At 43.9% G+C, this 25,706-nt stretch overlaps 1 protein-coding gene across 11 annotated transcripts in view; it reads right to left on the reverse strand.

The window, feature by feature from the left end:
• Nucleotides 1-25,706, reverse strand: part of AGAP1 (ArfGAP with GTPase domain, ankyrin repeat and PH domain 1) — a 694,641-nt gene that overhangs the window by 464,497 nt on the left and 204,438 nt on the right. For 9 of the 11 annotated variants that reach the window (XM_043505743.1, XM_043505746.1, XM_043505744.1 and 6 more), the window contains one exon: nt 2,267-2,325. The exons of the other annotated variants lie outside the window; for them this stretch is intronic. In XM_043505743.1, the coding sequence (XP_043361678.1) occupies nt 2,267-2,325 (59 nt within the window). The remainder of the gene's footprint in view (nt 1-2,266; nt 2,326-25,706) is intronic. 11 annotated transcript variants of the gene reach the window in all.

Genomic DNA, 25,706 nt, shown 5'->3' on the forward strand with positions numbered 1-25,706 from the left:
GTTGAACTGTTGGGGAATAGCCAATGCCTATGGTTAACTAAATGTTTCCTACTCTAGGTTCAATTGACATACTATGTATGGTGTAACAGCATAATGCAGACACAATAAGTCTATGACCAATTCAACTAGGTAAAAAGTAAGAGAGGTTTGTCATAACCCCACAGACAAAGGAAACTCAGAGGAGGCTGCTCTTGTGTTTCTAGTCCCACTGTACTTAAATATCCTAGAACAAACAGGCACACAGCTGAGAGTTCACAGGAGAGTTACTGGGGATTCAATTCTTCTGGGCCACAACGAGATCTTTTGCACTGTAACTTGCTTTATGCCATGCTCTGGGAGGGGGGTTTGAGCTCCTGGGGCAGTGCAGCTGCAGAGTCCGGCCTGACCCGGGGCTCTGTGCTGCATGGCACAGCTGCCTGTCCTGGTGCAGCCGCGCTGCCAGCCACCGGTGCTCCAGGCAGCGTGGTAAGGGAGCGGGGGGGGGGGTGTTGGATAGAGGGCAGAGGAGTTTGGGGAGTGGTCAGGAGCTGGGGGTGTGGATAGGGGTCAGGGCAGTCGGAGGGCGGGGAACCGGGGGGTTGAATGGGGGCAGGGGTCCCAGGGGGGCAGTCAGGAAGGAGAGGGGGGGTTGGATGCGGTGGCGGGGGACAGTTAGGGATGGAGGGTCTGGAGGTGGTCAGGGGACAGAGAGCAGGGGGGTTGGATGGGGCTGGAGTCCCGGGGGGGGACAGCCGGGGGCAAGAAGCGGGGGGGGGGGTCGGATGGGGGCGGGGGCTGGGCCACGCCTGGCTGTTTGGGGAGGCACGGCCTCCCCTAACCAGCCCTCCATACAATTTCAGAAACCCAATGTGGCCCTCAGGCCAAAAAGTTTGCCTGCCCCTCCTTTATGTTCTGGACTTCAAAAATTACCACACTTAACAGCCAAAGAACTCAACCCACTAACCAGAAATCACAATCCGATGAAGTGAGCTGTAGCTCACGAAAGCTTATGCTCTAATAAATTTGTTAGTCTCTAAGGTGCCACAAGTACTCCTTTTCTTTTTGCGAATAAAAGTCAAATGTGCGCACACAAAAGAGTTCCCACCACCAAGCTGCAGACATTCAGAGGCAATAAGTCTAGTTCCGTGTCTTAGTGCTGGGATTCTTAGGAGTTTGTCCCCAGCAGGAGCCACACAGTTTTTACTTTGTATCAGTATCTCATGGGTGCCTGATAACTTTGAAATCTTCCTGCCCCCATCTGAATGCTGGAAGGAAGTTCTTTCTCCATCTTCAACCCAAAAACTGCCTCATTACAGTGAAGGGGAACGTCTCAGCTATTCTATCGACCCCATCATCATTTGGGGCACTCCAGTTCCTGCTTCTAGTGTTGTTCTTAGCTTTCAAAACAGCAGCTCTGTGAAATTCCCTCATCTGTGCCATGCATTTTTATCTCCAGATAGTCCTTTCGTTGATGGCATCTCCCACCTACACTCTCTTCAAGCTCAGCTCAAGTAACGCCAAAAATAAACAATTTATAAAAAGCTGCTTTAATTCGCATTCTTCTGGAACTAACATTAAGACCATTTGGTACCTTGCCTCCCACTAATCTCCAGTCTTTTAGGAAATCAAATGGAGTCCTGACAAAAAACAACAGGAAAAAAAACATTTCAGCTAGACAATTCATTTTGAAATTCTTTTTTAAAAAACTTGGGAGTGAAAAAGATCGGTCCTATGCAGAGACCCTGGAGGAATCTGATAGACACATTCCCCTTGAAAAGTGATCAATTTCAAGCAGTGCTAAAAAGTTGTTAAGGTACTACATGTACCTGCTAGTCCACCCACCCTTTTTCATATTTTAAAATATTTTTATTTTCAAACATTTTTTCTCTCTCCCCCCGACACCCCATTACTGCAAGGGGTCTCTACCCCCAAAAAACAGAACAAGTTACACTGAGAAAAGGACTACTACACACAAAACACTGTTAATTGCACTAAGTAACCAAGCTTGGGGGAAAAAAAAAAACAGGGAAAAGCATCATCTCCAATCTCAGTAATATTCTTAAATGTTAACAGTAACAGTGGTAGGTTAAAAGTTTAGACAGAAGAGTCTAAGTTATGTTCCATTAAGATTTGTATTCAAGGTTTAAAATCCTCTAAATGTTTTTATAAAGGAAAAATCTGGCAGACTTTAAAATATAACCTTACGAATGTTCCACTTCTGTGTAAATGCAGAAAGAATGGAATGCAGAAGTAAAGAAAACACATGTAAATATAAAATATTACTTACCACTTTCAGCTCTGGTACAGATCGACTTAGTGTCCACTCCTGGCTATTTACAAAAGCATCTGTTAAAAAAAAACAAAACAAAAAAAACACAAATATATTTAGAAAGATACACTATTAGTTTAGTAAAGCTGTATATTTTTTATTCCTGCTGCAGCAGCCAAAAAAGCACCTTAAAATAAAGGAAAAACCAGAAGCCTCATTCAAACCTCAGTAAAAGATACAGGTGTTCTTCACAGCCAACCTGAAAATGTCAAACACTACACCCTAAACTCAGTATACACTAAGGATATGTCTATACTACCCACGGATCGGTGGGCAGCAATCGATCCAGAGGGTGTCAACTTATCGCTTCTAGTCTAGATGTGATAAATGGACCCCCGAGCGCTCTCCCGTCGACTCCTGTACTCCACGAGAGTGAAAGGCGCAGGCAGAGTCGACGGGGGATCGGCAGCATCAACTTACCGCAGTGAAGACACCGCAATGAGTAGATCTAAGTACATCGACTTCAGCTATGCTATTCACGTAGCTGACGTTGCATAACTTAGATCAATTCCCCCCCATAGTGTAGACCAGGCCTTAGACAACTTCTCACACCCAGAGTTTCTAGTCTTGCCTATAAGTGGCAGAAATAAACCTCTAGTTCTGTTAAGGAGAAACAAATGTGCCAATTCCTTCTACATTTAAGCAAGTGTTCAGTATCATCTCTCTTCTCTCGGTAAAGTTTATTTAGCATACTGGAGAAGAAATCAGTCTCAGGCACTGAAGTCCAAGTAGTAGTGTCCTAAATTACTGCACCATAAAAAATGACTTACTTCGTAATAAACACAATTTATGAAAGGTTTCAGAGTAGCAGCCGTGTTAGTCTGTATTCGCAAAAAGAAAAGGAGTACTTGTGGCACCTTAGAGACTAACAAATTTATTTGAGCATAAGCTTTCGTGAGCTACAGCTCACTTCATCGGATGCATTCGATGAAGTGAGCTGTAGCTCACGAAAGCTTATGCTTAAATAAATTTGTTAGTCTCTAAGGTGCCACAAGTACTCCTTTTCTTTTTACAATTTATGAAAATGCTTTACAAACCCCATCTGTGTTCTCCGCAAGCTAAGCATGAACTACATGCAAACTTCTCCAGCAACTTTTATGAATGATGGGAGAAATCTCAGAGCATTCACTCTATCTTAATGTTCATTACTCTATGCACATTTCCCCCTCACCAGCCCTCAAACAAAAATGTAGTTATTTAATACACAGTTGGGTATCACCTATTGATTTGGAAGCATTTTCTCTCTCCTTTTTATACTCAGCCCACATAAAACAGTTACCTACTTTTCGGAACAGTGGTTCTTCGAGATGTGTTGCTCATGTCCATTCCAATTAGGTGCATGCATGCCGCATGCAAAGTAGCCAGAAGGTTTTTCCCCTAGCAGTACCCGTTGGTTCAGGCACCACCTGGAATGGCACCTTCGTGGTGCCATGTATAAGGTCCTGCTGACCCACCATCTCTCCAGTTCCTTCTTACCGGCATTGCTCTGACAGATGGGTCTTGGAACAGACATGAACACCACATCCTGGCATTGTAAAATATGTAAATTTAACAATCAAATGCTAAGCTATTTATGTCATCCTATATTAATATAAGGTTTCTAAAAATTATTATACTGATTTAATCTACTCTGCAATTATTATAGCCATAGGTTTGATCTACTGTATTATTAATCTCAAAAGCGAAACTGTAAAAAGCCACTATGTTTTAGCTAGAAGAGTCCTGAATGGCCAGTGTAAAGTCTTGAGAATCTGCCTCCTTTACAAAACCCAAGCCAGAGCGTCCAGTTTGCAGCCACCTAAGGATGGCTAGATGCAAGTCCTTTAATAAACCAGAAGGATGTCTATTGCTAATTCAATGCGAGTATCCTCAGAGTTCAACCAATGGGTAATGCAAGACAATGCAGTATTAGACTACTAAGCAAGCTCAAGTGATTTGTGCAGCTAAGTAACTATTTTCTACTACTGGGATGTTTTCAAAGTGGCATATTCAACCACCACAACATAAAAGACAAGAAAGATTAATTCCCCTCTTCCCCCTGCAATCATGTGGAGTATTAATCCCTTGTGCCAGCCATATATTCTTATAAATGTGGGGGTGAGGGGTGGGAAGACTAAATAAACCAGTATCTCCCTAAATGGGGGATACACCTTTTGAGGTGGCAGGAAGAATTAGCCACACCAGAGTGACACAAACATGCTTCAGCTGTTCTCTGAACCCTCAGCTTTAATTAAAAAAAATAGGTCTACCTGTTATGGTTACAAAGAAACCCTCCAAAATATGAAACAATTCTAACCAATGCAGAGACACTTGCCTGAAATTGCAGAGAGCCTGAAAAAAAAAGTAATCTATCTTCGTAACTGTTTGAGATGTGCTGCTCATGTCCATTTCGAACAGGTATGTGAGCACCATGTGCAGAGTCATTGGACGGTTTTTTCCCCTGTGGGTACCGGTCGGGTCAGCTGTGGAGCCCCCTGGAGTTGCACCTTCATGGTGCCATACATAGGGCCCTGTCGATGCCTCCCCATCCCTCCCCCCCCCCAACCACCACCCCCGCCTCTTCAGTTCTTCTTGCCTGCTTACTCCAACAGAGGGGAAAGCGAGTAAGTCTTGGAACAGACATGAGCAACACATCTCGAAGAACAGTTACGAAAAGGTAGGTAACTAACTGTTTTTCCTTTTTCAAGTGCTTGCTCATGTTGATTCCAAATAGGTGACTCTCAAACATTCGCTAGGAGGATAGGTGGGAGGTCGCAGATTGCATCACCGCTCTTCCAAATGCAGCATCGTCTCTGGCCTGCTGTGTAATGGTGCTGTGCAATATAAAGGTGTGGACTGATGACTATGTTGCTGCCCTGTGGATATCTTGAATGGGGACCTGAGCTAGGAACGTCACAGAGGATGCTTGTGCCCTTGTGGAGTGTGCTGTCAGAGCGGAGGCAGGTATTTTTGCCAAGTCATAGCATGCCCAGATGCAGGCTGTGATCCATGAGGATATCCTTTGGGACGACACCGGAAGCCCCTTCATCCTTTCTGCAATTGCAACAAAAAGTTGTGTTGATCTACTGAACAGCTTAGTTCTTTCGACATAAAATGCCAGTGCATGCCTGATGTCCAGGGAGTGGAGCATTCACTCCCGGTTGTTGACGGATGGCTTAAGGAAGAAAACTGGAAGGAAAACGTCAGTTTGCATGGAATTGCGAAACCACTTTTGGAAGAAAGGCTGGGTGGGATCGTAGCTGAACGTAGTCCTTATAGAAGGCAGTATATGGAGGTTCAGCAGTCAGGACCTTAAGCTCAGACACCCTTCTGGCTGAAGTTATAGCCACCAGGAACACTACTTTCCAGGAAAGGTAAAGAAGTGAGGATGTAGCTAAGCGCTCAGAGGGGAGCCCTCCCATCAGACTTGAAAGTACCAAGTTAAGATCCCATGCAGGGATCAGTTGTCTGTCTTGAGGTACAGTCTATCTAGTCCTTTGAGGAAGTGGCCAACCATTGGGTTAGCAAAAACCAATCGACTGGCAAATCCGGGATGGAAGGCCAAGATTGCAGCCAGGTGCACCTTTATTGACAACACCAACAGGCCTTGCTGTTCAGGTGTAATAAATAGCCCAGGATAAAGGGAATCAAAGACTGTAAAAACAACGAGGAGTCCTTCTGGCGCTTTAGAGACTAACAATTTATTTGGGCATAAGCTTTCGTGGGCTAAAACCCACTTCATCACATGGGTTCTAGCCCACGAAACCTATGCCCAAATAAATTGTTAGTCTCTAAAGTGCCAGAAGGACTCCTTGTCGTTTTTGCTGTAGCCTTTTAGCGAAGAGAAGGGGGTCAGATACAGACTAACATAGCTACCACTCTGAAAGAGCGTAAAGGGGGAATGTCCTTTTGTAATGACCAAATGGAGAATTCTCTTCCACTTAACTAAGTGACCGTAGTTGATAACTTCCTGCTGCCAAGGAAGACCTCTCTAACAGGGTCTGAGCATGCCAACTCCAAAGGGTTTATCCATGGAGTTTCCACACCGTGAGGTGAAGAGACTCAAGATTGGGATGCCAGAGGTGGCCGTGGTCCTCAGTGATCAAGTCCAGGACCCCAGGCATGGTGATCAGTGTGTCCATTGACAGGTCTAGGAGGGTAAACTAACTATTTACAGGACACAAAGAAGTGTCCACTAGGGAATTGCTTGCCATAGCAAGAGAGAGAAGCAGCTCCAACGACCGTTACAGATGGTAAGAAGGAACATAAGAGGTGAGGGGGTCGGCAGAGCCCGATATACAGTGCCATGAAGATATAACTCCAGGAGGCTCCACAGGCGACCTGACAGGTGCTGCTAAGGGAAAAACCTGACAACTATGCACGCGGCGCGTGCACACACCTACTTAGAATGGACATGAGTAAGGTGACCAGAATTCCCGATTTTTAGGGACAGTCCTGATATTTGGGGCTGTGTCTTATATTGGCGCCTATTATCCCCCACCTCCTGTCCTGATTTTTCACACTTGCTGTCAGGTCACCCTAGACATGAGCAAGCACTCATCATCCTTGTTTAGTTTTAGTTAGCTTGGGTGCTGCGACAGGGAGAGATGCCTCTTCCCCCAGCACCAGACCTGCCACGGCAGGGAGAAGCACCTCTCCCCACCAGCCCCAGCCCAGCCCTGTACCCACTGCAGCTGGGGAAGAGGTGCCCCTCCACTGGCTCCAACCCAGCCCAGCCATCACCTCCATATTGGTACACATAACAAAATTAATTCCATACATGCATGGAAAAATTAGAGGGGACACTGCTGCTGACCAAGAGGTAGAACAACAATAATTTGTGAGAGTATGCAACAGTTCTGCTTGTGAATCTATTTGATTCCTCATTCCATGGGCCAGCTGAGGCAACAGCACTACAGAGGCAATGCAGTTAGTTGCCAAAGTGAATGGATCATCTTATATATAAGTAGAAGAATTGTCAGCAGATCGAAGGACGTCCCTCTATTGGACATTGGTGAGGCCTCATCTGGACTAGTGTGTCCCGTTTTGGGCCCCACACTACAAGAACGATGTGGAAAAACTGGGAAGCATCCAGCAGAGGGCAACAAAAATTATTAGGGACCTGGAACACATGACTTATGAGGAGAGAATGAGGGAACTGGGATTATTTAGTCTGCAGAAGAGAAGAATGAGGGGGGATGTGATAGCTGCGGTCAACTACCTGAAAGGGGGTTCCAAAGAGGTTGGATCTAGACTGTTCTCAGTAGTAGCAGATGACAGAAAAAGGAGGAATGGTCTCAAGTTGCAATGGGGGAGGTTTAGGTTGGATATTAGGAAAAACTTTTTCACTAGGAGGGTGGTAAAGCACTGGCATTAGTTACCTACAGAGGTGGTGGAATCTCCTTCCTTTGAGGTTTTTAAGGTCAGGCTTGACAAAGCCTTGGCTGGGATGATTTAGTTGGAGATTGGTCCTGCTTTCAGCAGGGGGCTGGACTAGATGACCTCCTGAGGTCCCTTCCAACCCTGATATTCTATGATTCTATGTCTGTGTGTTTAGCTACACCCTGCCTGCACCCGAGTGGTTTTCAAACTTTTTGAGCCAAGTCCCCGCTTTGAGTTATATTTTTTGGTTAACCCCCCCCCCCCCCCGCCCCACCCCCAAGCCAGACAGGCTAGGTGGCCTGCTGAGGTGAGTCAAGGGGTGGAGGTGACACGCCCTCCCTGGACCCCACTGTGCTGAGCTGGCCTGAGCCCTACCAGCCCTTACATCTCCCCTGCCCCAAAAAAACAGAAGTCAAACTACGCCTGTGCCCAAGGGTCCCACCCCAGCCCAGAGCTTTGAGTCATCATTCCCAAAAGCCTGTATATTGTGACAGAAAATATGAAGTGAGAAATCATTAAGTAGATATACCAGATAAGTAAAGGAGAATTCAACCAGGGCCCAGTGGTATACTGTACGTGCCTGCTCTCCTTAAAAACTGTGTGGCAATCCCCTTTCTGACCCCCTTCTCTTCGCTAAAAGGCTACAGTAAAAATACTGTACACAAAAACAAGTGAAATCCAGAGAACTAAGCTATTGGAAGACTGTTCTGCCTTTTACAAAATGGTTGCATAAACAGTGGCTCCTGTTTAAATTATTATGTAAATAATGTACTCATTTGGAAATGTTTAGAACAAACAGTTTTATTTTAAGTAGAAGGAGTTAGTTGACAAGCAATGACTCCATGCCTAACATATCCCAGGACTTTATCCACAATAAATACAAACCTATCGTATAAGTGACATTTTGGTTTAAATTAGAGGATTCTTTTCTTTTCTTTTTTTGAGCATTTTAACTCTGATCTACAAGTGACATAAGGCATACTACAACAAATTCAATGTCTAATTATTTTTCCCCAATCTTCAATACTCTAGATATTTTATTAAAAAAGCTACAACCTACTAAAAGAGAAATGGTACTTCAGCCCAGAAAATTAAGTTAAATCTTTTCAAAAGTCAGTTATCTTCAATAAGTATAAATAATTTTTCCCTGCCCCCCAAAAAGTTCATTATTATTGTTTTGTCTTTTTAACCTAATTATGTTTTTGATGGAATATTTCCACTCTTACTATAAATTAAGATGGTAATTTTAGAGGGCAATTATGAACAAGAATTAAAAACACAATATTTCATGCAGCACCACCTGTTCACCTCTCCTTATGGCATATAGTACCTCCAATAATTTCAGCAGAAATGACATATGCAAGAAAAGATGAATAAATCGCTATGTAAGTGGAAGTTAGAGGAAGAAAAATATACAGCTCACCGATTAGTACTATAACTCAAAAACTTGGAATAATGAATGACTGATTCTGAGTTAATTTGGGGGCTTTTGAGAACTTAGGTGAGAAAGATCAAAGACTTGCAGGTAAAATAGGACTGAAAGATTTTTAACATTCATTTCATACAAGGAACGCAATGTAGCTTGAGTTAGAGGGTATGTTATGTCACAAATTAGACAGATCCATACACAATTTTTCCCCATATTAAGGGAAAGTTGGGTTAGTACAGTTAGTGCAATAAAAAACTAAACTATTAAATGTGGATTTAAATATACTAGAACAGATTTGCATATTTAAAAGAATCATTTATGAAGCAGATGAACTGTGAGGCTTATGTTTACATTCCTTTAACATTGGAATTCAAGTGAATGCAATATATCCTGTTTAACAACATAGGAACGGAATGAATTTTAAAAATAATCACAGTTGTGTGTCTTGTTCATTTAGGTTATACACCTATTATAATTTGTATGTTGCCAACCCTTGATTTTTAGAAGGTGAAATAAAAGTCAAGTAAAACTATATTCCTAAAATATTCTTAAAATACATTTCCTTACTTGTGTTATTCACAATGCATTAAATGAACCTGGAATCTATACTTTTTGGTAGTTATCCACTTTATTAACACTTTAATTAACCTTGAACATAAACCCAATTATTTATAGTTTCACTTTCCAGTTCTACTGTAGAAGTAAAAATTGCAGTAGAATAACTGCAAATACTGGAGAATGATTAACTTTTTTAAAAAAGTATTAAATGAGATGTTGAGTTGTTCCCACATGCCCTCACAAAATATAGGTTTTTGACAAACTATTTAACATCTGTATTGAAGATATTAAATTGAGAAGTTAGTGCTGAAATGTTTAACTTCATCTGTATTGTTGACAAACTAGGAAAATGTACATGTTTACACCTGAGAAATTCCTTTCTTCCAGTAATAATGTCCACAGATCCATTACAATGCATCCTTCAGCCTACTTGTAGCTTAGGGTAGAACCAGACCCGTTGGTCACTAGCAGCAGGGGAATGCCCCACAACCTGAAGTTTCTTCCAGTTAAGTCAACTTCCATAGCCAAGATAATCCAGTTCTACTTTCCTAAATTAAAGGACTGTGTTAATTATATTTTGAAGAGAATGCACAACAATTTATCCTACTGAGGATTATGGGAAATTCTCCCTAACAATAGGGTTTTGGAGTGGAGCCCGGAGCTGGAGCGCAGAGCAGCAGGTTTTTGACTGGAGCTGGAGCACAGCTCCAAAGCCCTACCTAACAAAACTAACTTAAGTCCATGGATATCAATTTCCACCTCTATTCTGGTGGATGCATTTGGCTCCAAGGTGGGACTGATCTGTGGACCTCATTATCCAAAAAAAGGAAATTTTCAGGTAAGCACGTGCATTTTCCTATTCTTCTTTGTGCTGTGGTTCAGAGATCCCATAACGGTATTTTTGTAGCAGCGTGCCTTCCAGGGTGGGAAACAGGATCATGCAAAACCAGACATATTACATAAACCTCCATCTTCCCTGGAAATATGTTAAGACTGCCAAATATGGGAATGGCTGAACACTGGATGACCAACCGGTGGAATTTTGTTGAACGTATATATTGATAGCCGTGTGGCCACCTATTAGCTCTCATACAGGAGACATGAGTACTCTGCCCTGCGATTATCCAGTCCTCAAGAGCATGGAAACTAATGCTAAACAGAAGAATTTTTTAATTTTTTTTTTGGCTGTCAGAAGAATATTTATTGAGTTTACTTAAGGAATGAATGCTATGACAGTTGTGAAGACCTCATCTGTATTAAAAGACTACTGAGTCTTAGCTGAGAAAAATCACAACTATAACATTCATAAGATTGGAGATAGTAGCTACCAGAAGATCTACCTTTAATGGATAGGAAGGAGGAGAACATCTGCAGGGAATCAAGCTTGAAAAGAACAGACTTTTTGTTTACAAACCCACATTAAGGCCCTCCTGGAAGAACTCAAGGCTGTATTTCAATAGTTTAGCACAGGGATGGGCAACCTTTGGCAAGCAGCCTGCCAGGGTAAGCCCCCTGGCGGGCAGGGCCGGTTTGTTGACCTGCCGCATCCGCAGGTTCGGCTGATCGCGGCTCCCACTGGCTGCTCCAGGCCAATAGGGGCTGAGGGAAGTGGCGCAGACCAAGAGATGTGTTGGCCATCGCTTCCCACAGCCCCCATTGGCCTAGAGCGGCGAACTGCGGCCAGTGGGAACCGCGATCAGCTGAACCTGCTAACACAGCAGGTAAACAAACCGGCCCAGCCTGCCAGGAGGCTTACCCTGGCAGGCCATGTGCCAAAGGTTGCCAATCCCTGGTTTAGCATGACAAGGTGGGTGAGGTAATATCTTTTACTAGGCCAACTTCTCCTGCTGAGACACAAAAGAAAAGACTGTTTCTCTCACAAACAGAAGTTGATCCAATAAAAGATCCTACCTCACCCAAAAAGAAAAAGAGCACTTGTAGCACCTTAGAGACTAACAAATTTATTTGAGCATAAGCTTTTGTAAGTGAGCTGTAGCTCATGAAAGCTTATGCTCAAATAAATTTGTTAGTCTCTAAGGTGCCACAAGTACTCCTTTTCTTTTTGCGAATACAGACTAACACGGCTGCTACTCTGAATACCTCACCGGCCATCTCTTTCTAATATCCTGGGACCGACAGGGCTACAACACTGCACACTAGTTAGCATGGCAGTTCAATATGGAATTTGCAGCAACCAGTACAATAACTTTTATTTATCGACTCCTGAGAGTCCCTGAGATCGATAACTTCATCATCTATTTTAATCTGTCTGGTCCCAGATGGAAGATTGGTCTTGCAATATCAAACCTCAGAAATAAAAAGAAAGAAAAGAAAAAAAAACCCAGCATTAAATCATCAAGTCTGAGAGCTGTAGCTTCTTCAACAGAAAGGTATAAATTGCTGCTCAATTGTTCCCATCTTTGCATTATCCTAGGAACTTGTGGAAAACATGGGAAGGCATACTGCAGACACACTGTCCAGCTTTTCAAGAGATCATTCACAGCCTCACATCCTAGATCCTGACACATGGAAAGGCAACAGGGCACTGTTCCCAGAAGCAAAGAGGTCAATCACCAGTGCACCATATGAGTGAGGATATTCCTGGGTGCAGTAGCCACTCTGATAACCAACTTCTGACATGAAGTCTTGAGTCCTCCTGCCCCTCACTGGGTAGTGCAGCTAGAGACAGGAAACTTTGCTCTGCAAAGGTTAGTAGGGGTTGATTTTCTGAAGTAGGGATGATTGTGTTGTTCTAGGTTATCTATGAAAATTCCAACAGACTTCCGGACTGTCCTGAACACCACAGATCTAAGTACCCATGGAAGGAACAGTGATCTGTGACTGCAATGAATCATTTTGTTCCAGTTGGTGGATGCTGTCCTAGCTCTTTTTCAGGGATCTATTCCTTTAATTGAATTGGGACCGGAATGAACCCCCTCCCTTATCCAGCTAGCATCAAACATAAGATTCACTCTGCCTGAATCACTCAAGGGTGGATCCTCTCAAAAAATCTGATTTGCTACATCACCAGTCAAGGCAGTTAAGAAAATACACTGGAACCTTTATCTGTGACAATGGATATGATGGGGGCAAGATGCAGAGGGAATCACAGAACTTACTGGGCATGTCTCATATGAACTCTGGACCACTGAAGCATATCTGTGTATGAAATCCATATTCCCAATAGGCTCCAATAATATGAACTGGACTACTGTTTCTGTTATGCCCTGTGTTTTCCCTTTCATCTTCTGTTAACATTCTCCTAAGATGACACCTTGGATTTGATAGTATTCATCCTGAACCCAGGCCAAGAACTGACTTCACTGGCACTGTATGTCTGTTTATTATGAACACAAGATCTATTCCACAAAGCTTTAATCAGAAAAATTGTCCTGGGAGAGTAGTTGAGTTTGCTTGTGCTTTAAAGCCAGTATTAATACTGCCATGATCCTAGAAGAGACTCAGAGCATGTATCAGATGAAAAGTCTTGATCAAGTGGGGGGGGAGAAGAGAGAGAACTCTATCCATTAGGAGGAATTATCTATGGGATGATAAAATGGGAATGTGCAGATAATCCTCCTTTAGGAACTTATTCAGATGTTGTAAGATCAGTGGTTTTCAACCTGGGGTCCACAGACTATGTCTAAGATTTAAAAAAAGGTCTGCATCTCCCTTTGAAATTTTTTATGGGTCTACAAATGAAAAAAAAGTTGAAAACCACTGTTGTACATAGAGCCCTCCACTGTTTGTGCCCTACTGTCTGAGGAGAGAAATAATATGGAAAATTAGTTATATTACTCTGATTATACATAGATGGACATAGATGGTTTCAATCATGTCCTGTCATGCCCATGGGTAGCTTTACACTGGGAATGACACCTAGCTGTTCCTGCAATTCTTGCACAACTCCATACTGTACCCCCTCTAGACAACATCCATTGGCTTCATTTTGACCAAAGCTATAGGCAGACTTTCTCCCAAAGTGAATGAGCCTGAAACATGGTCAAATTCCAGACAGGGCTGGTTGGGAATCATGCAGATAGCTCTGCAACAACTGAGCATGCCTGTGAACCTCACATCAGCACCCTGCACTTGTTCTAGCTACCAGGTGCAGAGTGGCATTTTCTCCTGTTGTATCTTAGGGACTGCTTCAACTTGCCATATGACTAATACTCACTTCTATCATGCCTGGTAATAGCCAGAATTGTAAGTCAATTTTTCCCATCACTGAAACGTCTCAGCTTTACATGAAGTTTCCCATTGTATCACTTTGATCAGGAAATTGATATTTGAGATCAGATGTTCAAGTAAAAACAAAGTCCCTTACATTCTGCCCCCTTATCTTTTTCAGAGTCAGTGCGAGTTTCAGGTTGAGGGAGACCATGTGTATACCACCGTTCACCCGCATTAGCATTGCTTGTGAAAGCCTGAAGAGGCTCTGAATGGTGTCAGAGTACAATTCTTAATTCATTTTTTGTATTAGTCTGATGTCACATGAGAGTTTTCATGCCCAAAGGAGGCAAGTGAGGCAATATCTGTAGAGACATGGCTTCCTGTGAAGGGCCTATATAGTGAGAATGCTACTTTATCAGACAGCAATTTACCCATTAGCAACACTGAGACCTTGGCCACTGAGGAAACAGCCACATTTACCTTCAATAATGACACTAGATTAAAATTTGGACTGGTGCACACTAATGGATCTTATAAATAAAATAGATGCTGGGACAGGGAGAAGCTCAAAATAAAATACACGGTCAGCCAAGAGGCCCCTTACTGCCTGCTTGTTCCTCTACATCTGCACTGCTGGCCATAGAGGGATCAGAAGGACAGCAGTGCAAATTGTAACTGGAGCACATACAGTCATGGAAATGGGTGCCAAATGAGAACTTTCTATTAAGAAAGCTCTGTCATCCATTTTAAGTCCAGCTTCAGATACTAGCAGCAAAAGCATTACAGCTGACCTTAACAGCATTGTTGTAGGGCAAGTAGTTGTCTTCCTAGCTCCAGGGCCAACACAATCTGATCGGCTTAAAGTGCCTTAATAATTTACACTTGGGAATTTGTGTCATATTGAAGTTCCAATCAAACTGTTTCCTTCCACAGAGCTTCATTAACAAGCCAGCTAATCAGTCATGCTACCGATCCAGTAGTTGTATCTGAACGTTATCAGATAGATATTCCCCCGCCACATTTTTGTCTCTCCTGCTTAAAGAGTTCAAACCATCTAAATTCTCTTAGTCTGTATCTTGTCATAGTTTTGACAAGAGAAGACAGCTTATATTGTGAGACCTGATCAAACTACCTATGTGCCTTGATTCTACATGCAATCAATTGTTATCAACCTGACAAGGTTAATACATCCATCTGCGGCTGCACTTATGCCTAGTCCATATGATTTACTATACAATCTCTTGTTCTGCCTGTGTACTTTGTCCCTTGTACCACTGCACTATTTTGGCCTTGACTATTAATTTAAACCAAAACTCATGAATTGTACAGATATATTTTTGACAAACATGGCAAATGTCCCTCAAGGGAGTAAAGAGGAAAGAAAATAAAGGCTTTTCAAGAAAAGACATAAAAGGCTTGAATCTATTATGATTCTTAGAAAGCCTCTTAAAAGCTTGCCTCTGGGTATCCCAAGGTCCCTTTCCTGTTTTATAGGACAAGGCACTACAAAGAAAGCAAGGGGTTTATTTCAGGAATACGTGCAGCAAAAGGATCTTTTCCCAGCATAACAAGAAGAAAGATGGTGCACTGAATCATAAGAAAGTAAAAATATAGTAAGTTGTATGGTGCAACAATTCCTATGGTTGGGTTTTGCATGACAAAAAGCGCTTTCAACTACTTTGTTTATTAAATTATTAATTTGTAATTATGCATCTATTGAGAAGATGGGACCAATATACAAGCTACATAAAGTACATGTACAAACTATTATACACATACATAAACAACACACAGAAGTAAATAAATGTACACAATATAGTCCTCTGATTGATTGTAGACAAGGAATATTTCCAAAAAGTTTCTCAGCAGCATATTTGCTGTCGCTACTTATTTGTGTATTCCTGGGAAGGCTGAAGAAGAGGTATGCTGAGTTTCATACAAATCAGTGATTTTGTCTAAAGGTTACAAGTCTATTTAGAGTTTCTGTTTTGAAACAGATAGTTATAAATTAAAACTAAGTTGAAATGCCCAGTTTTTTGAGAACTTGAGAAGCATTTTTAGGACACCTTCCCTCCAACCTACCCTACCTATGCATCATTCTGTGTAGCGCATAGGTACACTTCCGTACTAGAGAAAATATTTTGAAGTATTGAATTATGACACTGGTGCTCAAGAGCATGAATCCTTCAATACTTATCTTACTGGCAGAGAGACAGGGTGCAGATATCACAAACTTTTTGACATACCTGAGAAGTTTGCTTCATTTCCCTCTCTTGATTGCACAATAGATTTACAGTGAAAATCAATTTAAATGTAAATCAGGTACAGTCAGATAAGAAACACACATTGACGCCATTGTTGGTTTGTTTTTTCCAGTCTGTCTCAAAAACAACGCCCTTTACTCTGTGCATTTATAAATTTGTTACAAGATATCCAAGAAATAATCTCTATACTTAGAATATCAAGCATCACACTGTTATATTCTCTCTGGATCTGACCACATAACCCGCAACCGTTTTCCATATGCTCTTTCTTCTGCATAAAACAAGCTCCTGTTAGGCTTTCTAGAGTTGTTCCTTTCTCACACCTCCCTTCCACTCTATAGTCTACTTAATCTGTATCCCCTAGTGCTGTCTTTGTCCCTTCCAATTCTGTCATCTCATGGCTTTTATCCTTGGAATTGCCTCCTTTACCCACACACGCAAACACCTCCACTCCCTGCCTCTCAATATCTCCTTAACACTTACTGCTTTCCACTTATGCGCCAATGCTGATCCTTCTTCAATGCCATCTCCTTCTACTCGCACTTAAATATTAAGTCATTTATACTATACCTGTTTAGAGTCAGACTGAGTTTATGAATGCAGAGGTCTTATCTCCCTCTGATTGTTAAGCTCCATATAAATCAATGATGGTGGTGGTATAAACAAACAAGAATAAATATAAGGAATAAAATACTTCCACAATATCGAGTAGATTTAATATTCAAAGTCAACTTCAAAATTTGTCATTATTCAGTTTTATTTCGGGAGTGGGGTGGGAGGCAGGAAGGATAAAGATTCATATCACTTTCCTAATTTTCCTTTTGTTTGCTCTAGAACTTGCATCAATATTCACTGTATCACTGGTGTAAGAAGGAAGAGAGAAGGAAGTTGTGCCACTACAGTATTGTTCACATACACTTATTTTAGTTCTCTCTCCAAAGCTTTATAAAATCATCTCTACTCATTCTCTTCACTCATCTGACATTTATCATAAAGCCAGAAACCCAGGCCATTCAATGGCAATTCACTTGAAACACAAATTAAATGTCCTCCTGAACACAAGCTGATTCCTGGACTACCTCCTGTTGAACACCAATGTTATCATTTATTCTATCACAAATTCAAAAATCATTTTGTAAAGTACAGAAGTGATCCCACATACAGATAACCACATTTTTACACTTCACTGATATAAGTTTATTCGCAAAATATTGTAAAAAGGAACAGTGAAATTTACTACCAACTTATCACTAAGTGAAATGAATTTATAAAAAAAATTAATTGGCCATAACATGAAAAGAAGTACAGAATTTATGTAGTTTGGCCTTCTCCTCTCACCACACAGAAACATTTTTATAGTGCCTAATAAATAATATATTATTTTTAAAAAAGAAAACAAACATCCATTAAAAAAAGCTGTCAATTCTTTCTATTTTGCTCTCTTCTATTTGGAAATTGTAATAGAAAATTGAATAAATGACTAGCTGCCAATGTTTATGTGCAACTCAATCAAATTCTAAAAATACAAAAACACAAACAGATTTTTATGCAACCTACCAATTTTCAGTTTTAGGCACATATCTTTTCTGTCCAAACAAAAATGCAAAATGCAGAAAAAAAAGGTTACTCCCATCTCATAACTGTTCTTCAAGATGTGGTGTTCATGTCCATTCCAATCAGGTGTGTGCGCGCGCATGTGCACAGTAGCTGGAAGATTTTTCCCATAGCAGCATCTGTCAGGTCGGTTCGGGTACCCCCTAGAGTTGCACCTTCATAGTGCTCAATATAGAGCCCTGCCGACCCGCCACCCCCTCAGGTCCTTCTTGCCAGCTACTCCAACAGAGGGGAAGGAGGGTGGATACTAGAATGGACATGAACAACACATCTCGAAGAACAATAGTTTCGAGAAGGTGAGTAACCATTTTTTTTCTTCTTCGAACGCTTGTTCATGTCAATTCCAAACAAGTGACTCACAAGCCCAAGTTTAGGTGGTGGGGTCAGAGTCTTCCACTGATTGGAGCACTGTTTGTCCAAAGGTCACATTGTCTCTGGCCTGCTGGGGAATCACATAGCACATGGTGAAAGTGTGGATAGAGGACCACATCACAGCCCTACAGATTTCTTGAGAGGGAACCTGAGCCAGGAACACTGCTGAGGAAGCCTGCGCCCTGGTGAAGTGCGCAGTGATCGGGGGTGCAGGAACCCCTGCCACATTGTAGCATTCGTGAATACAGGACGCTATCCATGATAAGATGTGTTGTGACGACACAGGTTGACCTTTCATTCTGTCCACCACTGCCATGAATAACTGGACTGATTTTCTGAACGGTTTCGTTCCCTCAATGTAAAGGCCAGAGTCCTGCGGACATCGAGAGAGTGGAGCCTCTGCTCCCTGCTGCTGGAATGAGGCTTAGGGTACAATACCAGGACAAAGATGTGCTGGTTGATGTGAAACTGCGACAACCTTCAGGAGGAAAGCAGGATGAGGCCTGAGCTAAACTTTGTCCTTATAAAACATGGTGTAGGGAGACTCTGATGTTAGGGCCCTGAGCTCAGACGCCCTCCTGGGCGAGGTTATCGCTCCTAGGAACTCCACCTTGTAAGAGAGAGAGAGAGAGAGAGAGAGAGAGAGAGCGCAAGCAGGGTGCATGTCGCTAATGGTTTAAAAGGTGTGTGTGGTGGGTCCCCATGAGCTTAGAAAGAACCAGGTTGAGGCCCAGGCAGGGACAGGCTGCCAGACGTGAGGGTAGCCTGTCAAACCCTTCCAAGAACAGGTTGACCATAGGGTTAGCAAACACAAAGCAGCCCTCAGTGCCCATGCGGAAGGCCGAGATGGCAGCTAAGTGCATCCTTATTGATGACATCCAAAGCCCCTGTACTTCAGACGGAGGAGGTAGTCCCAAATATGCGGCACTGAGGCAAGCATCGGGGATGAATGGTGCTGAGCCAATCAGACTGAAAATTTCTTCCACTTGGCAAGGTATGTGGCAATCAGAGGGTTTTCTGCTGCCAAGGAGGACGTGTCTAACCTGGTCTGAACAGGAAAGCTCCATCAGGTTCAACCATGGAGCTTCCACGCAATGAGGTGAAGCAACTCAAGGTTTGGATGTTGAAGACTGACATGATCTTGTGTCAGAAGGTCTGGGAAGAGCGGTAGAGTGATCAGGGCTTCCACTGACATGTCTAGGAGAGATGTGTACCAGTGCTGATGGGCCCAGGCTGGAGCTATCAATATGACCAGAGCTTGTCGTCTCTGGATCTTGAGAAGCACCTTGCGAACGAGTAGTACGGGCGGAAAGGCGTACAGGAGAGAACTCCCCAGTGGAGGAGGAACGCGTCTGCACTGGAGCCCAGGCTGTGATTTTGGAAGGGGCAGCACTGCTGGCACTTTGTACTGTGTCTCATGGCGAATAGATCTATCTGGGGAAAGCCCCACCTCTGGAAGATTGAAATCATGACATCCGGACGAAGGGACTACTCCTGGCTGTGAAACAACCTGCTGAGGTGGTCCGCCAGCTCGTTCTGTACCCCAGGAAGGTACGACGCTTGCAGGTGTATCGAATGTTCTACATAGAAGTCCCACAGTATGAGGGCTTCCTGGCACAGGAGAGAGGGGCATACACCCCCGTTTGTTGATATAGAACATTTCTGTTGTATTGTCCTTCATGACTGATACACATTGTTCATTAAGCGTGCCCGGAAGGTTTGAGATGCCAGGCGCACTGCTCTCAGCTCTCTGACGATGATGTGGAAACCCAGGTCCGCCTGAGACCAGAGGCCTTGAGTCCTGAGGTCTCCCAGATGTGCTCCCCAGCCCAAGTCTGATGCGTCCATCACTAGTGACAGAGATGGCTGCAGAGTGGCTAAGGGAACCCCTGAGCACACCTCCTGAGGGTCGAGCCACCAAAGGAGGAAGTCAAGGACCGGGCAAGGCAGGGTCACGATCCTGTCCAAACTGTCCCAGGCTGGGTGATACACTGACGCAAGCCATGACTGAAGAGGTCAAAGCCGGAGTCTGGCGTGCCACACCATGTAGGTACAGGCAGCCATGTGTCTGAGAAGCTTCAGGCACTTTCTCGTTGTGATGGTGGGAAACTGTCTGAGGTCTTGAATGGTATCAGTTAGGGCCTAAAACCTTGCTTCTGGAAGGTATGCCCTGGCTTGGGTAGAGTCCAATATGGCCCTATAAACTCTATCCTCTGGACAGGGGACAGAGTCTATTTTGCTTCGTTTAGAAGGAGACCCAGATTGTCAAAGGTGGCTCTGATGAATCTGACCTGAGCTTTCATTTGGGTCCTGGAGTGGCCCCTGATCAGCCAGTCATTGAGGTACGGAAACACCTGTACCTGGTGCCTGCGCAAGAACACAGAGACAACTGCCATGCACTTGGTGAAGACTCGAGGTGTTGCTGACAGGCCGAACGGAAGGACGGTAAACTGGTAGTGGGTACTGTTGATCAAAACCTGAGGTACTTCCTGTGGGGCTGAGTGACTGCGATATGAAAATATGCGTCCTTTAAGTAGAGGGCAGCATACCAGTCCGCTGGATCCAGTGAGGGGATGATGGAGGTCAAAGAGACCATGCGGTACTTGAGTTTCTTCCAGAACTTGTCGAGTTCTTGCAGGTCCAAGATAGGCCTGAGCCCACCTTTGGCTTTCGGTACTAGGAAATACTGGGAATAAAAGCCCTCGCCCCTGTGCTCCTGAGGAACTTCCTCCACTGCCCATAGAGATAGGAGTGACTGCACCTCCTGGATAAGGAGCTACTCATGAGAAGGGTCCCTGAAGAGGGACGGGGAAGGAGGGTGGAAGAGCAGGAGGGCACAGAATTGGATGGAGTATTCCCCTCTCTACCACACAGAGCACCCTGAGGTCCTAGGTGATACAGGACCATGCACGGTAGAAAGGGGACAGTCGGGACAAGAAGGTAAAACAGCATGGATCCAGTTGGGTATCTGGTGCGCGGTCCTCTACTGCACCTTCAAAAGGCCTGTTTCGGGCCAGAAGATGGTTTGGATTGGCCAGAGCCCTGGCCTGAAAACGGGTGTTGTCTTTTCCTGCCACTCGTGTTCCTCCTGTGAGAATCGTCCTGGCAGTTCTGCTTATAGAACCTTGGAGGAGGTTGCAGCCTAAAGCGTTTCTGCTGTGTGGTGGGAGGGTGCAGGCCCAAAGACCTGAGGATGGCTCGTGAGTCTTTCAGGCTATGCAGCCTCGTCTATCTTTTCACAGAAAAAAAAAAAGAGTCACACCCTCAAATGGGAGGTCCTGAATGGTCTGTTGGACCTCATAAGGGAGCCCCGAGACTTGGAGCCAGGAACCCCTTTTCATGGCCACCCCAGTAGCCATGACTCTAGTGGTGGCATCAGCACCATACAACTCAGCCTGTAGGGAAGCCAGGGAGACGAGCTTTCCCTCCTCCACCAAGACCAAGAACTCGGCTCAGGATTCTGAAGGGAAGAGTTCTGCAAATTTGGCCATTGCCACATAGGTGTAAAAGAGTACCTGCTGACGATGGCCTGCTGGTTCAAAACATGGAGCTGAAGACCCCCTGTAGAGTAGACCTTTCTCCCGAAAACACTGAGTTGTTTCGCAGAGTTTCAGGGGCCCTCCACTAAAAATAGGGAGGCTACTCATACTGATTAGCAGCATCCATGACAGGAGAATCAGGAGGGAATACAAATGTTCATACCCCTTGGAGGGCATGAAATACCGTCTCTCATTGTGCTTGGCAGTGGGTGGGAAGGAAGCTGGGGTCTGCCTCAGGATCTTGGTGGTATCCACAATAGTCTTAAGTGGTACAGCAATACGAGAAGGACCTGACGGGGCAGATCAGCCTCCTCAACCACCTCCTCAGCCTTAATGCCCAGACCCTGAGCAGCCCTTCGCAGCAAGTGTTGTAGCACCCTACTGTCCTCAAGCGCCAGGGCTGTGGCTGTGCCTACCAATGCCTCATCCAGAGACAACAAGGAGGAAGCCCCTATAAGCAGCGACTGCTCCCTGCCAGCAGCTTCCAAGGAGTCCCGGGGGAAAGTCGGTGCTGATGGAGTGCCCGTCAGCGCCAGGGCAGTCAATACCGAACTTTGCGTTGGTACGGGTACCGGAGACGCTGATGGTGCCACCGGTGGAGCTGGTGCCAAACCAAGTGCCTTAGCTGACTAAGGTGCTGCTGTTGGTGCCGAAAATGTTGTCGGTGCCAAAGCAGCAGTCAGCACAGAGATCGCTGTCAGCGCCAAGGTCAAAAGAGTCGCTGATGCCGATGAAGGCGCCACAGTCAACGGTGTCGGCATGTGGGTAGGTGCCAAGGCGAGCTGTGCTGTTGATGGCGGGACAAATGTGGCTCAGGCCATCAGACGCTGTGGAGCGGTGCCCGTGGATCCCTCCCTGGCTCTGGTAAAATGCCCAGGGGGTCCAGAATGGCCACTGTGGTGGATTCTGCCATTGAGGTGGCCACGCCTGGAGCTCTCCCCTTGACCTTGATTGTTGGCTCTTATTCCTCCAAGGGCAATAGGAGTCGACTTTGAGGTCTCTGAGACTGAAGACCACGGAGGAGCCGAGCTTCAGTGCATCAAGTGTCCAGAGCTTTGGGAGTGACTAGGCTCTCTGTCCAAGTAGGCCAGTGCCGAAGGATGTGGAGAGAGGGAATGCCTGGATATCATTGCCGGCTTCCCCCTTGACTGCACCTGGGGGCGGGGTGGGATCGCCAGCGCCAGAGGTTCCTCCCTCCTAGGGAGCGAGAACGGCACTGTAAGGTGCAGCAGATCCCGAGCAGCTTCGAAAGCTTCCGGCGTAGAAGGAAGCGGCAGCTGCTGGCTTGTAGGGACAGGTGGGAGTGGGGGACCCGGACTCAACTGCCTCGCCTGGGCAGGAGTTAATGCAGGCCTAATGGGAGATCCGGAACTGTGGCCCACCTGGAGTCTCACCTCCTTAGATTTTGCCGGGGGTGACCAACTGTCCAGCTTCTTTTTCTTCCAAGGCACCGGCGAGTGAGACTGGTGCCTGCTCTCTGCTGGGCCTTGGGAGGTGCCGTGCCAGTGCCGAGCAACCCGGGACGAGTCCTTTCTTGGCACCAAACTCGATGGCAGCAGGGTGCTCTGCATCGACAAGGTAGCGCTAGGAGCCAGGTCCTCTGAGCCAGGGTCCGAATGGGGGCGTAGAGCTGCCTCCAGGAGGATCACTTTAAGCCACTGCTCCCTTTCTTTACGAGTTTAGGGCGGAACTCGTGGCAGATCTTACAGTGATCTTTTTGGACTCCCACAGGCACCATAGATACGAGGAGTGTTGATCACTCTTTGACATGCACTTTATGCAGACCACAGAGTTTTTAAACCCCGGGTACCACGGCATATCACTGCTCCGGAGAGTCAGACGGGGGGTAGGGAGGAACTGAGCAGGGGGCAGGTCGGCAGGGCTCTATATTGTGCGCCATGAAAGCGCAACTCCAGGGGGCGCCCGGACTGACCCGACAGATGCTGCTATAGGAAAAATCACCCAGATACCATGCACAAATGCGCACACACATCTGATTGGAATCGACATGAACAAAGCACTCTAAGAAGAGCCATAGCTCTAGAGCACAAAAACTGTTTTTAAAAGCAGAAGTCTTTTTACAAAAGTAAACTATGTCATTGTTTTTAACAATGATATATTTATTTAATCTAATGGTTTCTTCTTCCATCACAGTTCATTTGTTATTAGGACAGAGATTGTTTCACAAATTTATTTTCCACAGTGGAGCAAAGAATGAAAACTTAACAGCACATATGGTTTTAATTTAAACATTTTTTATTTGTCACATAGATGTACTACCCACCCATAAGACATGTCAGAAATATGTAGAGAAACCGGCAAAAGGATCTAAATACTTAGTGCTTGTATAAAGATACATAAGTAGCTTAGGTCTAACATAACTAAAGATCTAAGCCTCTAATTTACTGAATTTTGAAGGGATTTACTCTCTTGACAGAAATACATTTAAAGATACATAAATGAACACAAGCATTTTTCAATAACCATTAATTCTGACTACAACAGTATCATACTTGTACTGTTGTACAGTTAACTAGCAGACTTCTTTCCAAAACAGTTTTATTAATATTCCTATCAATGCACAAGCAAGCAAAACAAAACCTTACCTATGTTAGCCAGATGGCCAAGGATACAAAATGTAATAGCAACCACTGCAAAGTTAAATTTTGCTCTTATATAATACAATAAACACTGGGCCTGGATGTTTAAAATCATCTCTTCACCATCATGGTATATCAGTTTCTTTTTAAACTTGATATGGACTTCTCTATCAGAGATGTTGGCATAATACCATGTATGTTTGTTTTTTCTAGCTGCTACGTCTGTGGTTATTCTTACCTACACAAATAATCTAATCCTTGTTCTCTGCCTGAAGAGCAGATAGTAGTTGTGAAAAGCCCTAGATGCACTGGCGCAAAGCCAAAGCAAGAGAGCATTTTTGCATTGTTTTTAAACAGATCCTAAGTAAACATTTTTTAAATTATTTTTAAAACATGCTGTATTAACATATTTCCTTGTCATTCAGCATAACTGCCAACAGACTGCTGAACCAACCCAACTAATCTCTTTTAGGGAAAGGTTGGTGGTAACACCACAGGGGCTCAAGGCAAAGGATATAAATTAGGCAAAAATAGAGAGGGGAAGGGAAAGGAGAACTTTCAACAGGCATGTAAGTAGCCCCCTTCCGTCAACATAAAAGTGGAAAAATTAAAGTCAATTTACTTTGAAACAAAGCACTTCATAAAATAATTTGTCAGAAGTTGCTGTAGATGATTTCTGCAACTTCCCACTAGCTTGTCCAGTTCTCCCTCATTAAGCAGCAATAAAGCAGAAAAGAAAAGACTAAGATGCTAAAGGGCATCACCCAGATCAAACTTCATCTTCACTAAGTTAAATGTGCCACCAATCTTCCCAGCTTTATTCTGTCTCCACATAAGGAAACTGACCCCTTATTTGTTCTCATAAATTATCAACCAGATGCACAGTAAGAAGCCACAATTATACCTGGTTTATGGATACTTATAGCTCCATTAATCTTTCCAATCTATACTGTCTGGATGGAGAGGCTACGAAGTGTGTTGTACATACAAATGTGCAGTGAGATTTCAAGTCACCAGAAAAGATCACACCTCTGCAGCAATAATATTCTACCCTTAGAGAACTCTTGAAAGGATATATTAAGTTGCAGTTAATATTTTTTAATTATTCTATAAGAGATTCTAATCTAACACATTTGTAAATGTACAAAAAGATTAGGATTAGATAGGATTATACAATTAGAAGCAGAATTCAGTTCTCTCTCTACAAAGTTTTTAGTAGTGAAGAGTGAAGAGAAAACCTCCAAAACTATTAGTTGTCAAAGAATAATAATAGTGTTTGAAAGATTTTTAAATAAAGCAGGATTGTTTATTACGGTAGGTTTTTTTAAATCAAGATAGAAGCACAAGAGACTTTCTTGTCAAGGCATTTTGGAGGGTGGGAAATTAAAATATTACTGGATTGCTCGCCTCAGGATTTCAGGAAAATCCTGACATTTCAGCATTGGCAGGAACTGTTGCTCCTGGGGGAATTCTGCGCCAAAAAGTTAA

Source organism: Dermochelys coriacea, chromosome 11, assembly GCF_009764565.3.
Source record: "Dermochelys coriacea isolate rDerCor1 chromosome 11, rDerCor1.pri.v4, whole genome shotgun sequence".
NCBI lineage: Eukaryota > Metazoa > Chordata > Testudines > Dermochelyidae > Dermochelys > Dermochelys coriacea.